This window comes from Aplidium turbinatum, chromosome 4 (genome assembly GCF_918807975.1).
Source record: "Aplidium turbinatum chromosome 4, kaAplTurb1.1, whole genome shotgun sequence".
Taxonomy (NCBI): domain Eukaryota; kingdom Metazoa; phylum Chordata; class Ascidiacea; order Aplousobranchia; family Polyclinidae; genus Aplidium; species Aplidium turbinatum.
Window position 1 is genome coordinate 36,772,240 of NC_137475.1, and position 19,016 is coordinate 36,791,255.

The window sequence follows — 19,016 nt, forward strand, 5'->3', positions numbered from 1 at the left end:
AATTAAATTGCTGAGAATTGGTGCAATTGGTGAAGTTTAAGTTATTACAAGATAAAGCTAGTACCTATTTTGTGCTACTGTTTAACTGATTCGTGTAGATGTATGATCGTGCTTTCCAACGATGGCAAAATTGTTAAAATCCGAGCAGAAACGAGAAAACTACAGCAAGTTTAGTGGAAGCACTATTTACCGATCACTGCAAACAGGGGGTGGCGTATACTGAATAAGGATCGATTCGCCTTTACCATGCATTGAAAAAAGCTTCGCTGGGCGGTTAAGTTTTAACGACGATTGCTCGTTTGGTAGATGAGATATCAATCTGAAACTTTTTAGGTGCATAAAGCAAGACATACTCTTTCCAGTTGCAGAATATTAATGATTTTATTGGAAAAATTAAATTGCTGAAAATTGTTACAAGTTGGTGAAGTTTAAGTTATTACAAGATAAAGATAGTACTTGTTTTGGTTTTGTAGTTAATTGATTCGGGTAGATGTATGATTGTGCTTTCCAACGATGGCAAAATTGTTCAAATCCGAGCAGAAACAAGAAAACTACAGCAAGTTTAGTTGAAGCAATATTTACCGATCACAGCAAACAGGGGGTGGCGTATACTGAAAAAGGATCGATTCGCCTTTACAATGCATTGAAAAAAGCTTCGCTGGGCGGTTAAGTTTTAACGACGATTGCTTGTTTGGTAGATGAGATATAAACCTAAAACTTTTCAGGTGCATAAAGCAAGACATGTTCTTTCAATTTGTAAAAGATTAATGATTTTATTGTAAAAATTAAATTGCTGAGAATTGTTACAAGTTGGTGAAGTTTAAGTTATCACAAGATAAATCTGGTGCCTATTATGTGCTTGCATTTAATTGATTCGGGTATATATATAATTTTACTTTCCAACGATGGCAAAATTGTTCAAATCCGAGCAGAAACAAGAAAACTACAGCAAGTTTAGTTGAAGCACTATTTACCGATCACAGCAAACAGGGGGTGGCGTATACTGAAAAAGGATCGATTCGCCTTTACAATGCATTGAAAAAAGCTTCGCTGGGCGGTTAAGTTTTAACGACGATTGCTTGTTTGGTAGATGAGATATAAACCTAAAACTTTTCAGGTGCATAAAGCAAGACATGCTCTTTCAATTTGTAAAAGATTAATGATTTTATTGTAAAAATTAAATTGCTGAGAATTGTTACAAGTTGGTGAAGTTTAAGTTATCACAAGATAAATCTGGTGCTTATTATGTGCTTGCATTTAATTGATTCGGGTATATATATAATTTTACTTTCCAACGATGGCAAAATTGTTCAAATCCGAGCAGAAACAAGAAAACTACAGCAAGTTTAGTTGAAGCACTATTTACCGATCACAGCAAACAGGGGGTGGCGTATACTGAAAAAGGATCGATTCGCCTTTACAATGCATTGGAAAAAAGTGTCGCCGAGCGGCTACGTTTGAACAATGATTGCCAGTTTTGTGGATAAGATATAAACCTGAAAGTTTTCAGGTGCATAAAGCAAGACATGCTCTTTCAGTTTGCAAAGATTTAATGATTTTATTGCAAAAATTAAATTGCTGAGAATCGTTACAAGTTGGTGAAGTTTAAGTTATTACAAGATAAAGCTAGTACCTATTTTGTGCTACTATTTAATTGATTCGTGTAGATGTATGATCGTGCTTTCCAACGATGACAAAATTGTTAAAATCCGAGCGGAAACGAGAAAACTACAGCAAGTTTAGTGGAAGCACTATTTACCGATCACAGCAAACAGGGGGTGGCGTATACTGAATAAGGATCGATTCGCCTTCACAATGCATTGAAAAAAAGCTTCGCTGGGCGGTTAAGTTTGAACGACGATTGCTCGTTTGATAGATGAGATATAAACCTGAAACTTTTCAGGTGAATAAAGCAAGACATACTCTTTCCATTTGCAGAATATTAATGATTTTATTGGAAAAATTAAATTGCTGAGAATTGGTGCAATTGGTGAAGTTTAAGTTATTACAAGATAAAGCTAGTACCTATTTTGTGCTACTGTTTAACTGATTCGTGTAGATGTATGATCGTGCTTTCCAACGATGGCAAAATTGTTAAAATCCGAGCAGAAACGAGAAAACTACAGCAAGTTTAGTGGAAGCACTATTTACCGATCACTGCAAACAGGGGGTGGCGTATACTGAATAAGGATCGATTCGCCTTTACAATGCATTGAAAAAAGCTTCGCTGGGCGGTTAAGTTTTAACGACGATTGCTCGTTTGGTAGATGAGATATCAATCTGAAACTTTTTAGGTGCATAAAGCAAGACATACTCTTTCCAGTTGCAGAATATTAATGATTTTATTGGAAAAATTAAATTGCTGAAAATTGTTACAAGTTGGTGAAGTTTAAGTTATTACAAGATAAAGATAGTACTTGTTTTGGTTTTGTAGTTAATTGATTCGGGTAGATGTATGATTGTGCTTTCCAACGATGGCAAAATTGTTCAAATCCGAGCAGAAACAAGAAAACTACAGCAAGTTTAGTTGAAGCACTATTTACCGATCACAGCAAACAGGGGGTGGCGTATACTGAAAAAGGATCGATTCGCCTTTACAATGCATTGAAAAAAGCTTCGCTGGGCGGTTAAGTTTTAACGACGATTGCTTGTTTGGTAGATGAGATATAAACCTAAAACTTTTCAGGTGCATAAAGCAAGACATGCTCTTTCAATTTGTAAAAGATTAATGATTTTATTGTAAAAATTAAATTGCTGAGAATTGTTACAAGTTGGTGAAGTTTAAGTTATCACAAGATAAATCTGGTGCTTATTATGTGCTTGCATTTAATTGATTCGGGTATATATATAATTTTACTTTCCAACGATGGCAAAATTGTTCAAATCCGAGCAGAAACAAGAAAACTACAGCAAGTTTAGTGGAAGCACTATTTACCGATCACAGCAAACAGGGGGTGGCGTATACTGAAAAAGGATCGATTCGCCTTTACAATGCATTGAAAAAAGCTTCGCTGGGCGGTTAAGTTTGAACGACGATTGCTCGTTTGGTAGATGAGATATAAACCTGAAACTTTTTAGGTGCATAAAGCAAGACATGCTCTTTCAATTTGTAAAAGATTAATGATTTTCTTGTAAAAATTAAATTGCTGAGAATCGTTACAAGTTGGTGAAGTTTAAGTTATCACAAGATAAATCTGGTGCTTAATTTGTGCTTGCATTTAATTGATTCGGGTATATATATAATTTTACTTTCCAACGATGGCAAAATTGTTAAAATCCGAGCAGAAACGAGAAAACTACAGCAAGTTTAGTAGAAGCACTATTTACTGATCACTGCAAACAGGGGGTGGCGTATACTGAATAAGGATCGATTCGCCTTTACAATGCATTGAAAAAAAGCTTCGCTGGCCGGTTAAGTTTGAACGACGATTGCTCGTTTGGTAGATGAGATATAAACCTGAAACTTTTTATGTGAATAAAGCAAGACATACTCTTTCAATTTGTAATGGATTAATAATATTATTGTAAAAATTAAATTGCTGAGAATCGGTGCAAGTTGGTGAAGTTTAAGTTATTACAAGATAAAGATAGTACTTGTTTTCGATTTGTAGCCAATTGTTGCGGGTAGATGTATAATCGTGCTTTCCAACGATTGCAAAATTGTTAAAATCCGAGCGGAAACGAGAAAACTACAGCAAGTTTAGTCGAAGCACTATTTATCGATCACTGCAAACAGGGTGTGGCGTATACTGAATAAGGATCGATTCGCCTTTACAATGCATTGAAAAAAAGCTTTGCTGGGCGGTTAAGTTTGAACAACGATTGCTCGTTTGGTAGATGAGATATAAACCTGAAACTTTTCAGGTGAATAAAGCAAGATATACTCTTTTAAGTTGTAAAAAATAATGATTTTATTGTGAAAATTAAATTGCTGAGAATCGGTACAAGTTGGTAAAGTTTAAGTTATTACAAGATAAAGATAGTATTTGTTTTGGATTTGTAGCCAATTGATTCAGGTAGATGTATGATCTTCCTTTCCAACGATGGCAAAATTGTTAAAATCCGAGCAGAAACACGAAAACTACAGCAAGTTTAGTTGAAGCAATATTTACCGATCACAGCAAACAGGGGGTGGCGTATACTGAATAAGGATCGATTCGCCTTTACAATGCATTGAAAAAAGCTTCGCTGGGCGGTTAAGTTTGAACAACGATTGCTCGTTTGGTAGATGAGATATAAACCTGAAACTTTTCAGGTGCATAAAGCAAGACATGCTCTTTCAATTTGTAAAGGATTAATGATTTTCTTGTAAAAATTAAATTGCTGAGAATCGTTACAAGTTGGTGAAGTTTAAGTTATCACAAGATAAATCTGGTGCTTAATTTGTGCTTGCATTTAATTGATTCGTGTAGATATATAATTGTACTTTCCAACGATGGCAAAATTGTTAAAATCCGAGCAGAAACGAGAAAACTACAGCAAGTTTAGTGGAAGCACTATTTACCGATCACTGCAAACAGGGGGTGGCGTATACTGAATAAGGATCGATTCGCCTTTACAATGCATTGAAAAAAAGCTTTGCTGGGCGGTTAAGTTTGAACGACGATTGCTCGTTTGGTAGATAAGATATGAACCTGAAACTTTTCATGTGAATAAAGCAAGACATACTCTTTCAATTTGTAAAGGATTAATAATATTATTGTAAAAATTAAATTGCTGAGAATCGGTACAAATTGGTGAAGTTTAAGTTATTACAAGATAAAGATAGTAGCCTACTTGTTTTCGATTTGTAGCCAATTGATGCGGGTAGATGTATGATTGTGCTTTCCAACCAGTGGCGTAGCCAAGGGGGGGGGGGTTTGGGGGTTACAACCCCCCCTTTGGCACGCGTATGACGTCACGATATTGAGAATGATGCTTTCAGTCTAAAAAAAACTGCCTAATTTTAAACAAAACTGCATTAAAAGAGCAAGTTTTGCCAATACCAAACATCTCAGCCAGGAATTAGCAACAAGAAAAGACAGAGACTTAGCTTTATTTCCGAAAAATGTCGAAAAAAACATGATCTTATCCTTTTGCTATGCCATTCGGACAGCACCATTTTACAAGAATATTTATACCCACATTTTTGTTGACAATGCTCTCAGAATGCACCAAATTCAAAGTAATTTTTCAAAATTTTCTGGGGGAGGCCCCCCAGACCCCCCGCCGCTGGGTTGTCAAAACCCCCCCCCTTTTAAAATTCCTGGCTACGCTACTGTTTCCAACGATGGCAAAATTGTTAAAATCCGAGCGGAAACGAGAAAACTGCAGCAAGTTTAGTAGAAGCACTATTTACCGATCATTGCAAACAGGGGGGGTGGCGTATACTGAATAAGGATCGATTTGCCTTTACAATGCATTGGAAAAAAGTGTCGCCGAGCGGCTACGTTTGAACGACGATTGCCAGTTTTGTGGATAAGATATAAACCTGAAAGTTTTCATGTGCATAAAGCAAGACATGTTCTTTTAGTTTGCAAAGATTTAATGATTTTATTGCAAAAATTAAATTGCTGAGAATCGTTACAAGTTGGTGAAGTTTAAGTTATCACAAGATAAAGTTAGTACCTATTTTGTGCTACTGTTTAATTGATTCGTGTAGATGTATGATCGTGCTTTCCAACGATGGCAAAGTTGTTAAAATCCGAGCAGAAACGAGAAAACTACAGCAAGTTTAGTGGAAGCACTATTTACCGATCACTGCAAACAGGGGGTGGCTTATACTGAATAAGGATCGATTCGCCTTTACAATGCATTGAAAAAAAGTGTCGCCGAGCGGCTACGTTTGAACGACGATTGCCCGTTTTGTAGATAAGATATAAACCTGAAACTTTCCAGGTGCATAAAGCAAGACATACTCTTTGCAGTTGCGTTAGATTGGTACTTTTATTGCAAAAATTAAAATGCGAGCTGAACTTAGATAGCTACAACACATTTACTTGCATACGTTTCATATTTTTATTTTTAAAGTTTAATTGGGTAAATTTTTAGCTGAATTGATTCAATTTGGTAAATTTATGTCATTCTAGGTAGTTATATTCAACACTCGACGTTGGTTTAATGTTTTTATTGTAAAAACACAGTAAAATTGTTAAAAAATCCATATCCATTCCGCTTTATCAACTTCATTCCGCCGCTTTTCAGCTTCCTTTTTTTCACCCCTTATGTAGTAGTTGCGTCCGTTTTGTGACGTCATGTTGACTAGGGTGGCGGATTCTATACTTGCACCAGCAATTGTTTGGTTCAACATCCAGCATTTCATGGTAGAAGTCGAAAATATCGTCGATCGTGCAGTCCTTATCTTCATGAATCAATGAAGGCAGGAATGTGCTGACTTTAAAAGCTAGCGAGCAGTGCTCATTGAATCTTTTGTGAATTTGTGCCATGCAATTGTCAAGAAAAGGAAGAAAAACTGTTGACAAATTACATTGCAAAAAGTATACCCCCGCCCCCCGCGCTAGGATGAATCATCCAAGCAATTATTGCGTTACAACTCTTTTTTTTTGCAAAATTTGTATTTTATTTTTTAATACGCTACTGGACAAGTACAAATGGTAGTTGCTAGAACGAGTACAGCCATAGCCTTCCTGATACAGTATATATACCGTAGCCTACATTTTAAATTTTTGTATGGACGTTTTTAGGTTCTCTTCTTCTTTTTTAAAGTTGAAAGTAGTTTTATACCTGTAATCTAGTGATTAATTAGTCAACAGTAATTCACTCCTGTTAATAACACTTTAGAAGTTAGGTCTTCAAGACATTTCCGTTTTTAATTTGAATACATTTATTTGCAACACCTAGCAAAGGAACAGTAGTTGGAGATTTTGTGTTTTGCATTTTAAATGATAGATTCTGCGTAGTTCTATCTTATGAGCTGTGTATGTGATTGATTTGATGGCATTTCATACCTGATACATGTTCCTTTAATATCATTTAATACCAACAATTGCTGAATAAAAGCAATAACATAGCCCACCTGAAGAATGGTCAAGGTTTAATTACCGTACCATACATTGACTTGGAAGTAGGTTATTTATATAACTATATAACTTTTTCATAAAATTTAGTTTATGTTTTTTTTTTAATGAAGGTAAACCGTTACTTGATATTAAAATGGATAAATTACGCCGAGTTCTGAATGGCAAAGAAGATGATGGTGGAGAGTCGGGGCTTGTGACATCAGTGAGTTAGTTGAGTCTATTGCTATACATATACTATGTGTATTTTAAGCATACAATGTGTATGACACTAAAAATTTGTGCTGGTGCTGATCTAGGAGTTGGCTACTTGCGGAATGGCCTGTTTCGGCGAGTCCGATTCGGCGAGTCCGATTCGACTAGTCCGATTCGGCAAGTGCCCTATTCGGCGAGTTTTTGAAATTTTTAAAAGGAAATTATCGGATACCGTAGCCTAATTGCAATTGCCGTTTTTACATCGTTTTAACGTCGCTAAACGTTGAAATCGTGCAGAAAGGAATAAAAAGAAAATGTTTGAACTATTAATTAAATTAAAATTCGTCATGTCAGTTCAGTTGTTTTTATTTCTGACCATCATATGAAAAACAATACACGTCAACATAGCAAAGGTAGAAGCGACAATTCACGTCAACATAGCAAAGGTGTAGAAAAAGGTAGAAGCGACAAAACGCGAACGTTAAAACGTGCTTGTGACCGAAGTAAGTTATTGAGTTGAAAGAAATTTGGCAAGGTTGCATCACCTTCAAAAAAATTTAAGATATGAAGGAAAAATACAACAAAGAAAATGTTACAAAAAAAATAATGTTTATGTCTATAAGTTAGTACTTTTGAAGTTAAAATCATAGGCGCCTAACTATTTTTTTGGCCGTGGGGGCGAAAGCGTGTTTCATCAGCAGCAACGTAAATTCAGCGAAATGTCACGCAGATGGATGACGTAATTATGTCGTCACACTAGGATTGCTTTTATTGCCACACTCGGAGTTATCGCTACGTTTGACCTACCGTTAATTATTATAAACAAAGCTCGACCAAAACACATGGTCTGCGTTGGCTAGCGGTTGATGGACTGCGACTCTTTAAGCTAAGTGCAACATAAAGTTTAGCAACAGATTTATTAGCATGAAACAAGAGACGAAAAGGTTTACTAAAAGATATACTGTAAATGGAATGAAAATACTAACTTGATCATATGCTTGAAAATATACCTGTTGAAAGCAAAATCATTAATGTTTACATCAATTCAACAGCACGTCACCTTTAATAAATTTAAAAGTTGCTGACATCCGTAAACAGCCCTTGAAAAATAGTTACAGAGAGACGTTTGATTAAGTTTTCGACTTGACATTGCTCCCTTTTCACTACAATATTGCAACTTATGGCTGACCAGCTTTCAAGTTTCAATTCGCTGTAATACGCTCGTTTTCGTGTTGCAGATGAAACAAAAGATGTGCATAATCCCCGCCTTTGATCGGGTTTCTATGGCAACGGACGTGTGTGCGCCATGCAGTTTGCGCGAGTCTGTTGTTGTGTTGATTATGCCGCTTGTGCGACTGTGGGCAATGCGGTTTGTACCAGCCCTTGTTACGTTGGTTAGTGGTTACCTCGGGCCGAGACTTCAAGTTCATTTTCACAGCAACCGATTCACTGCCGCGACAATTCTCTGCAGAGGTTTCGACTTTCGAAAGCGACAAGAGGCTGTTTGCAAGTGCATTAAGTTAAACGCACGCTGCGTCAACGTAGCAAATTATGTTGTTTTTGGGTGCATTCAACATCTGATGACATTGAATCGACGCAAAATGGTAGATTTTTGCTATGTCACAGGCAGCAAAATCAGTCATTTTTGCATTGATTCAACGTCTGCAGATGTTAAATCAACGTAAAAATGACAGATTTTTTTGTCTGGGGTGGGATTGTAGCATCGCTACTCGTTCTAGTGATTATTTACTGCGAAGCTGTTGCGGTTTGTATTTAAAAATGTTTTCCTGCTGCCGATCGCTAGTTCATCTAATGTTTTATATATCAATGCCGCATAAAAAGTTGCTCCCACGCGGAAATATGCGTGGGGGCCTGGCCCCCACGGCTTAGGCGCCTATGGTTAAAACGATTAGTTTGGATCAACAAATGTGTGACCTACACTCCTACAGCTTAGATTGAAAGGAAATTATCGGGTAGGCTACCGTAGCCTAGTTATACCGACCAGCAAAAATTTGTTCCAAGAACCCAGTTAGCCTAACAGTTCATTTTTACATTGTAGTAACAGAATGAAAAGGCTAACCAAATGTGTGGCCTATCGTTTTAACGTCGCTAAACGTTGAAATCGTGTAGAAAAGGGTGCTTTTGCTGACTAGGATACGTTGAAACTGAGAAACATTCACAGAAGCCCTACGATACGTTGCATTTTTAAGATAATGTATTCAGACGTTGAATCAATGTACAAATGAAATGTTATGCTAAATGGGTTCTTGGAACAAATTGTAGGGCTTCTGTGAATGTTTCTCAGTTTCAAAGTATCCTAGTCAGCAAAAGCTCCCTTTTCTACACGATTTCAACGTTTAGCGACGTTAACACGATAAGCCACACATTTGTTTAGCCTTTTCATTCTGTTACTACAATGTAAAAATGAACTGTGTTCTTGGAACAATTTTTTGCTGGTCGGGATAACTAGGCTACGGTACCCGATAATTTCCTTTCAATCCAAGCTGTAGGAGTGTAGGCCACACATTTGTTGGTCCAAACTAATCATTTAACTATTCAAAACTCCTAACTTATAGACATAAACATGATCTATTTTATTTTTTTTTTGTAACATTTTCTTTGTTTTATTTTTCCTTCATATCTTAAATTTTTCTGAAAGTATTGCGACCGTGCCAAATTTCTTTCAATTCAATAACTTACTTCGGTCACAAGCACGTTTTAACGTTCGCGTTTTGTCGCTTTTACCTTTTTCTACACCTTTGCTATGTTGACGTATTGTTTTTGATATCATGATCAGGAAGAAAAACAACTGAACTGACATGACGAATTCAAGCACGTTTTAACGTTCGCGTTTTGTCGCTCCTACCTTTGCTATGTTGACGTGTATTGTTTTTCATATGATGGTCAGAAATAAAAACAACCGAACTGACATGACTAGTTTTAATTTAATAATTCAAACATTTTCTTTTTATTCCTTTCTTCACGATTTCAACGTTTAGCGACGTTAAAACGATGTAAAAACTGCAATTATAATTAGGCTACGGTACTCGATAATTTCCTTTCAAAAATTTCAAAACCTCGCCGAATAGGGCACTCTCCGAAAAGGGCTCTCGCCGAATAGGGAACTCGCTGAATCGGACTAGTCAAATCGGACTCGTCAAATCGGACTCGCCGAATAGTACCAGACCCGGCTACTTGTATGTGTCATTATCAAAACAATTGCCATTGGTACAACTCATTTAGTGGGAGAGATGAAGCAAAAGGATGCAACTATTTTTGTGGATGCATAATTGCAATGTTAAATGAGGAATTGTTAACCTACTCAATTTTTCAGCTTTTATTCCTACTTGAAAATCAAAGAAACTTCTTTATTCAGCTTTAAATGCTTGTAGACTTATTTAAAAATTGGTTGATATTCAGCAAAATCCTAAACCATACATATGAAACCAGCCTTGATTACGTCAGTCACAAGCAGAATAGTTATTGTGCTCAAAAACTACCCATCACACTTATGCATATTATGAATTACCTTATTGTAGGATCTGTTTATTTTTTTTTAACTTAAGGTTATTTTTGAAAACTCATTTAAAAAAGGCAGTGGCTATGGCTAATCTGAAACACTATTTGACCGGTCATGACGTATTTTTTTTTTTTTTTCTCTTTCAAAACAAAACACGAGAGAAGAAAAAAGTGCGTATAATCGTATATATATAACTTTTAATTTCAACAATTTTATTCAACTGAGTCGGTGGCGTGTGCGACCTTTTACGGGCTGGTGTTTCCGAGGGAATGAGCTCGATACCACCCGGAACCATTTTTTTAACTAAATTTTGATCCGAAGTGACTCAATCTGCTGCATTTTTGTGGTCAATTTTTAATTCGAGTAGCTTTTTTTATGTCTTCAAATATAAGTAATAAAGTTAGAGTACGGTATTTTTAATTTGCTGGAATTTGATAATTTCTCTGTGTAAATTTCTGTTCGTCATAAGAGGATGTGACCGTGTTTGCCGAACAATGCATTACATTTTTGCTCTCAACAAATTAGTTTGGTGGCTGTAAAAAGTTACAATACTTCTTTAAAAAACATGGTTTCATCAACGTTCAGTTAACTTTTAGGCAGTGTTTTTTAGCAGGTTTAGTTTAAAAGGAAACGCTTCTGGGTAGTATGGAACTCATAACCTTGCGGATACCAGCCCGAGAAAGATCGCACACACCACTGCCTGGGTTAAATAAAATTGTTGAATTTAGAAGTTATATGCGCACTTTTTTCTTCTCTCGTCTTTTGCTTTGAAAGAGAAAAAGAAAAAAGAATACGTCATGACCAGTCAAATAGTGTTTCAGATTAAAAACCCGGAGTCGGTCAAATAGCCACTGCCTTCAGAAAATTGTTTGTGTTTGAATAGAATTATAAAATCTTGTCGTTGTTTACAACCTTGAACATTTTGTGCTGATATTGTAGTTATCTAACTAATATATTGTAATTTCTAAAGAACATAGTATTGTACATCAATTGAAAAATGCGACTTGTCAACATGATTTGTTTTGCAGCACTGATGAAGCAGTTTAGTACATTTTTGTGTAATTTTTTATTTCAACTGTGATTAATTGCACGTTATGGCTAACCCACTACGTGTCGTATGTTATATATATACTGCTACTTTTATATCCATAATTATAAGAGTTTTTTAGGCAGAAGTTGGCACAATAAGATTTAAAATGTGCAATGCAAAAAAATCACTTTAGCAAAGGATTCTTTACACAGACAATCAATGATTTCAGAAAAAGACTAATATCAGGGTCATTCCATGCCAAATAAGCAAATGGGTTACACCATGTGTTGTGGATTGAAATGTGACATATATGATACTTGTAAATGTCACAGAAATATGAAGAATACATAAAGATTTTTGATAGGCAAAAGTGGAATAGGCAAAAATAGCGACTTTTCAAATGATCATAACTCCACTAGAAGTGAAGATGTTTCAAACTTTTTTTGCATTCTGCATATTTCTGTGACATCCACAAGCAGGTTTTTTTTTAAGGTTTGGTTTGGGTGACCGCTAAGTAGTTTTAAGAAACCGCAAGTGTTTCATTTAAATACCAAAAAATAGCCATAACTACATACAATCAACGCAACATAAAATGAATTATTCGACAAGGCACAGCTTAAATGATTGTGACAGCGACCAAACAGCCTGCCCAACACGGCCGCCAAACAAGTTTGCTGCACAATCAAACAACGTGTGCTTGTTGGTAGGCACTTTAACAAGCAGATTTCTAATAATCCACGCGCGTATCCAATCCAACCACGAACCAATGAGATGCTACGTTATCTGCTATTGTGACCATTCCAGCATTCAGCCAGAGAATTACTAATTACTTTGAACTTTGTTTGGTAATTACAGAAGAAAAAAGAGCTATAGCAGAGGTGGGAATCAAACCCACGTCATTGTAATGACTACTACCGCCCTAACCCAATGCGCCAAGCCAACCGATGGCAAAGCGATGATTTAATTTAGCTAGAATTTGCGTTTTTCCTTTATTCTTCCTAAACGCAATCTTGATGACGTCATGAAAAGCGTAGCTTCTGATTGGTTCGTGCTGGATTGGATATCTGCATGTTAAAGTGCCTACCGTGCTTGTTGGCTTCTGCTTGTCATGTTTCCACACGTAAAAACTGATCATTATGCGCCATAAATCAGAAATAAACATTGACGAGTATCGAAGGTGCACTTCTTTTGTGAATAACTCTTTGATTCAGCTGTTAGCTGTACCTCCACTTACTATTTTTTCCGGACGTGAACTATTGATCGTAGGCTATATTCGTATTATCGACAAGACATAGCGAGAAACAACCATTACTTTTTTACTGTAGTTGCAAGTCCAAATTTTGGGAAACCGCTGGAGAAATTTGGGGGACCGTTTCAGTCCCCCAAAACACCTTAAAAAAACACTGTCCACAAGTATGCCAAATTTCAATAAAATCCACGACATGTGGTATAATTTTTTCAAAAAGTTTGATCATTTGGCATGGAATGACCATTCACTTAAAAAATTTACACATGAATTTTCTTTTCGCCAACAGCATTATGTATATTGTATATATATTAAGCTATACAGTATATATCATACTTTTTAAAGTTAGTGAAAATGCCAGAAACTAAAAAAATTATGCTCATAAAGCCATCGCAGATCTTAAACGTGAGAAAATAATTTTGAACATTTTATTACAGGCTAATATTATTTTTTCACCAAAGTTAGTTGGTTGCTTTATTTGATCTCCATCATGACTCTGTTTTTAAAGTGATTTTATATTTCATTTAAAGGCATATTTTTATTAACATGCTTGCTTGCTGTAGTTAGTTTTATATTTCTTGGCCAGGGTATGGCTTGATATGATGATGTATATTTGAGTAGAGTAATTGATAAGCTTTGCTTTTCTATATGAAAGTTATTCAATTTTTTCTGTCAAAATGAGATAAAAGTTCTTTTCCTTTCTCAGGTTTTCACAAAGTGCCATTGTATTACTCACTAGATTAACATTGTGGAACAGCAGTTGTAATGCGACAGTTCTTTCAATATGACACTATGACAGTGTCCTACAACTCAGCAGTTGTAAACTTGGCACAAGGCAGTTGAGCAAGCAACAATTGAGCTAGCAACACTTCAGCAAGTGGCTGATATTGGTAAATAATGAACCTTAGCAAGTAAAAACTGAGCAAGCCGATGTTTGACATGTAACAAGTCAGCAGACTCAGTTCAGCAAGTGATGACCAAGCAAGTCCGATGCTAGATGAAAATTTCGTTTGCCAACTAGGGCAGTAGGCCTAGCTGAAATGTAATTGCTGAGCTGTCGCATGCCGAGTGGTCCAACTACCTCCATTACAGGTGTCCATATTTTCTATGCTTTTAAACAGAATATTGAAAGTTTTTGTTCACAAATTTAAGTTTGATCACAATTAGAAAAGTTAGTTAGAGAAAGTCATGGAGTCACTCAGAAGAGTGTTAAGTGGCCGGGAAGATGATGAAGAGGCGAATATATTAGGAGGAAGTGTAAGTCAGCTGAGTTCATGATATTAATTATCGTGGTAGTCTAAGTTGCAGTACCGAAACTAAAACTGTACCTATATTTCTGAAATGATGCTCATGTGTTAGACGTCATGAATGTTTACCATATAGAGATTCATATGCTGATTACGTAGAATTTGTTTTTAGGTGCAAGTATAAGCATATTGTAGATTGTTGTTTGTACGTTTAGTAGCACAGTTAATTAACAACTGACTACAGATTTTAGGTTATGATAAATTTTAAGTTTTGTTTAGTTAGTTGGTTTTCTGTTTCTTGGAAGGCCTATTGCTCTTCTTTCACATCTCTATCTTTTGTTTTCCTTGACTTGAAACATAAAAACTAAGTTGCCTGGAAGTCAAGAAAAAAAAATGCTCTTATTTAAAGTAGCTCTTCGAGCAAACACACGTTTCTGTAAAGGATATTATCTGATTGATTTCTGTCTTTTAACTTGTATTTTTATTACTTGTTGTCACTTGTATTGTGATATCTCGTACTTGAAAGCATAATATTGTGTATGGTTATTCTCAGGTGACTGGAGGTGATAGCATGTGCCCATCTTTGAGCTGGGAAACAAGAATAAAGGGATTTCTCATTTGCTGTGTGCTTGGAATTATTTTGTCTATAATTGTGAGTCATGTCTACTTATACTGCAACAAATGTAACGTTTTATAAGCTATTTTTATGTCATAATTTTAAGTTTAAATTTGGTCTTAAACAGCTGTACCGTACTTGATAATAACCTTTATTTGAGAAATACTTTAAAAAAAAATTCTTTCATAGGGTACAATTTTGATTTTCTTTATCAATTATGTTGGCTTTGCAATTCTGTACTCAATCGGGACTTGCACTGCAATCTGCAGTACTCTCTTTCTTCGTGGCCCAGTCAGTCAAATGAAGAGCATGTTCAAAGAAACTAGAATATTTGCTACGATCACTATGCTGGTAAGTTGGTGATATATTAATTACCTATATTTAAAATTAAGCGAAAATAAACAGATTAAGTTACGTAAATCTAACGTTAAAAAATTAATTCTAAGCATATTCATGTTTCAGGTTATGATTGTGCTTACCATATGCTCAGGAGTTTGGGTAAGTGTATTGTTATAGTTGGTCGTGCAATTACGGTAGGCTATACTTTAAGTTGATGTAACTACCAAGTGGGTTTCTATTAGGTTCGGTATACGACGTTGCCACCGCACCTGAATGACGCAAGGTCGGATTGACAGTAGACTTAGTTGCTATATTTCTTATATTTTGTTGTTGAAGTTGCGCTGGTCAAAAGTATTTCTTACAGTACTAGTATAGAAAAACTAAATTTCTAAATGGCCAACGCCTCTCGCTAATCGGGTCATGCTAATGTCAAATTTGCGTTTTGTCATTTACACCTTTTCTGGACTCCTGCGGACATGAACCAAGTTTCGCATCATTCGTATATTATGATGGCATACGGATTACGTCATTCGGGTTTGCTGCATTCAGTCCGCGTCAAGAAGACTTTCTCCAATCTAAGAAACTTTGACAGTCTCAAAATACGAAGTAAAGTTTGACATCGCTAAATTTTATGTCATTACTTGCAGTGATTGACTATAAACTACTATAAAGCTCTTTTATCTTCAGACTTTTTTTTTTTCTTCAAAAAAATCTTCAGACTGAAAAAATTCTTTGTGAAAGTTTACTTCTGGCAGTTTTGCATACTTGTTGTAACTTTGAACCACTGACGCACGCTTTAACCTTTGATCACCGAGGTTGACAGAATGAAGTTTCCGCTTGGGGAATTGTGTCACCCACTGGATGCCATTGAATGGAGAGCTGTTGTGAAAGTGTGTTGCGCATGCGCACACTTCAAGTCTTGAACAAGCATTGCTTGGATTTACCCTGTCTCCTTTCGCAAATAACACCTTTTTAACTGATTTACAGTATTGTGGCAGACGATATACTGTACGCAAACTATTGAGAGTGAAACATTTAGTGTAGACAATGGTCCACATGTCTTCATGATCTTGCGTCGTGTCTTTGACACTTAGTTTCTTTTATTGTTCTGTAAGTGCAGTTGAATGTTTCTGGACTCGTAGTGGATTGTTGTAAACGTGCATTGTAGCACATAAGTGTATTCATCTCAAGACTTTAACTATTTCAAATCAAATTGTTCATTGATTTTCAGTGGAAGATCGGCGGACTTTGCCTCTTATTTTGTGTTCTTCAGTTTCTGGCCTTTGCTTGGTATTCGATCTCCTACATACCTTTTGCTCGAGATGCAGTGAAAAAGTGCTTTGCTTCTTGCCTGTCATGATGTACCACCACTGTATCATGCTGATTTTGATTATGTTTACATTGGATGCAGCTTTGAGTCGAAACTGTATTCGCAGATGAATCTTTCTTCAATGTTTTCTGGTTCACTTACCAGTGCATTTCATAGTTTATTTATGTGTGGCTTCACTTTTTGGTTTATCCCACCACCTGTATGATAATTCTTCTGTATTTATCGTTTGAACTCTGTTCAAGTCGTTTAAGAATATACGCCCCACACTGGGTGTCGTGATCGAAAATGATGATATAATTTATCGCCTTAAATAAGTTAATTTTTGTTATTATGACGAATGTTCCAGCCGGCAAATTGGTGTTTTTAACACTGGTTCAACATTGCATCAATGCAAAAAGGACTGATTTCCTGACTAGGATGTAACCTATTACTAACCTGCTGATATTTGAACTGTTTTCATAGCCATTGTTCTGTCACTCAATATTTAGAGATTTTTACCGACGTAATTGACTTCAAGATGCAAGTAACTTTAATCTTCAAATAACTACAAAGTTGAACTTCATCGCACATACAAACTTTTGCCAACTCCGTTTCTTTATGACAGTATTTCACGTACCGTACTACTGTACTTTCTATTGTTATCATGCAGTTCTCGCGAATTTGCTGAGCTAAAATCTCCAACCAGAGGTGATAGCAACGATCTGCAGCAATCAATGTCATTTTTCTTGTGTGAATGATAAAAAAACAACCGAAGATTTGAGAATATATTCTTTGTAATGTATTACGTGTTTTCTAAAAGTGATGATACGAGTTGTTAGGTTTAACGATTGATAACATTTTGCTTACATTTTGCTGCTTTTTGAGTTCAGCAACTTTGTGACGTAAATCTTTGTTATTCTCATAGTTTGTCATGGAATATTTAGCACTTTTTCGCTTAATTGTTTAAAAGTCATTCAAAGTATGGAACTTCGAACTGATATTTGGTTTAAGGTATTTTTCCAGGTTAAGTAATTATGAAGCGATCTACGTTTTTTGATGCCTTTGCATGGTTTTAAGGAGTTGCTGGGTGTTCTTGCTTTTGTTGAACAGTTTTTTTCAAAACTTGACTTCTCATGTTAAAATCGTTTTGATTTATGCGCAATATGCCAATTGAACTGCGCATGTCTATTGTGATGATAAATGAATTATTCAAAATTTTGAATAGGAAGACTTTTAAAAACTGTATTTCAACAAAATAATCACAGTATTTATTGTATTGTATAACTGTTAAAAAACATATGAACAAAAAATTGGCGCTTTTGAAAATATCCTGTTAAAAATTTTTAACTTTTTTTGGGCATAAAAAGAAGTCCTGAGCATTCGAGGTGGACGAAGGCGCGTCATTGGTTGGTGACGTAACAAAACTATGACATTTTTTTAATACGCTAGGCCCTAGTAATATGTAAGTACAAAAAGTTGCTTTATTTTTAAATTCAACTTTTTTTCCGATGTTTGTAGCACATGTCTCAGGCACTCAGCAGTCGTACAAGCCACAAAATTAATTCTTTAAAAAAAAAAGAAAAAGTTTGACCCTACAACTTCTTTCTAGGAAAGTTTGTAATTTTAAAATAGGAGTTGCTTCTCAATCATCAGAGATAGAACTGTTTGTTCAAATGATAGTACGGTACTCTTGTATTTCGTTGAAGCAACGAATATTTTCTGTAAGTGCCTTTAACTCCATCATGATTGTGTTCCGAAATCTCATTGGCTAACGTTACGTTGAGTGGAATAATTTTGTATAACTTGCTTTCTCGCCTTCCAAGCATTTTTCTTGCAGTAATGCCTATTATTAGGTACGGTAGCAAGTTTTTTTTAAAGAGAAGTGAACTGGGTTTAAGTGATCGTCACTTTGTGATTTGTTCGTTAACGTGAGGTCATGTTAGTTTGATCACCGGACGAAAATTGTTTAAATGAAGGTAAAATTGTATTGTAAATCCCAGCTGGTAAATCCACCCTTTTTGCAGACACTGAATCAATGTAGAAAGGACAGACTTTCACCATCTGTGATGAGTAAAACTGTATGCTTATGACTTTACATTAGTGCTTGTGATTTTTTTGTTTGAATATGGCGTTGTCACGTTGCTTTTTTGTAATTTTTTGTTGATTACACACTGAAATTCTGCCAAAGAATATTACACAACTTTATATATTTTTTTTAATTTTGTAGGAAATCATTGAGAACTACCAAATGTATGCAAAGCAACGGTGGTGTCTTTAGCAATCACTTAGCTTGTCGGCTGTGTGGCCGAGTGTTTAGACTAGAGCCTCTGCACGAGGCTAGGGGGAGAACCTGGGTTCAGTACCTTTTGAGAGTAGGCGACTGTGCCTTGTCAAACTGGACAAGGCACTCAATCACAGGACTGAAGGTGGATAACGAAGATTGGCTTCCTTTGCCTTCCCGCTTAATTAATCTAAATCTTCCACAACCAGACATAAGC

At 35.8% G+C, this 19,016-nt stretch overlaps 1 protein-coding gene across 2 annotated transcripts; it reads left to right on the plus strand.

Annotated features, from left to right (window-relative positions):
* The first annotated feature begins 7,145 nt into the window (after window positions 1-7,145).
* Window positions 7,146-18,718, plus strand: LOC145768496 (vesicle transport protein SFT2B-like). Of its 2 annotated transcripts, none has more exons than XM_082580001.1 (5): window positions 7,146-7,221; window positions 14,808-14,906; window positions 15,060-15,221; window positions 15,333-15,368; window positions 16,441-18,718. In XM_082580001.1, the coding sequence occupies exons 1-5, from the start codon at window positions 7,153-7,155 to the stop codon at window positions 16,567-16,569; spliced, it is 495 nt and encodes a 164-aa protein (XP_082436127.1). In that variant the 5' UTR covers window positions 7,146-7,152; the 3' UTR covers window positions 16,570-18,718. The 2 variants fall into 2 exon arrangements, with proteins under 2 accessions (XP_082436127.1, XP_082436126.1); XM_082580000.1 differs by lacking the exon at window positions 7,146-7,221 and adding an exon at window positions 14,085-14,264.
* The last annotated feature ends 298 nt before the right edge of the window (window positions 18,719-19,016 follow it).

Bases quoted from the DNA above. Each gene is read 5' to 3' on its own strand.
- LOC145768496 (XM_082580001.1), top strand. From the start codon at position 7,153: ATGGATAAATTACGCCGAGTTCTGAATGGCAAAGAAGATGATGGTGGA. The intron at 15,222-15,332 runs GTAAGTTGGTGA...TTCATGTTTCAG, and splicing joins TTGCTACGATCACTATGCTG to GTTATGATTGTGCTTACCAT. The intron at 15,369-16,440 runs GTAAGTGTATTG...ATTGATTTTCAG, and splicing joins CCATATGCTCAGGAGTTTGG to TGGAAGATCGGCGGACTTTG.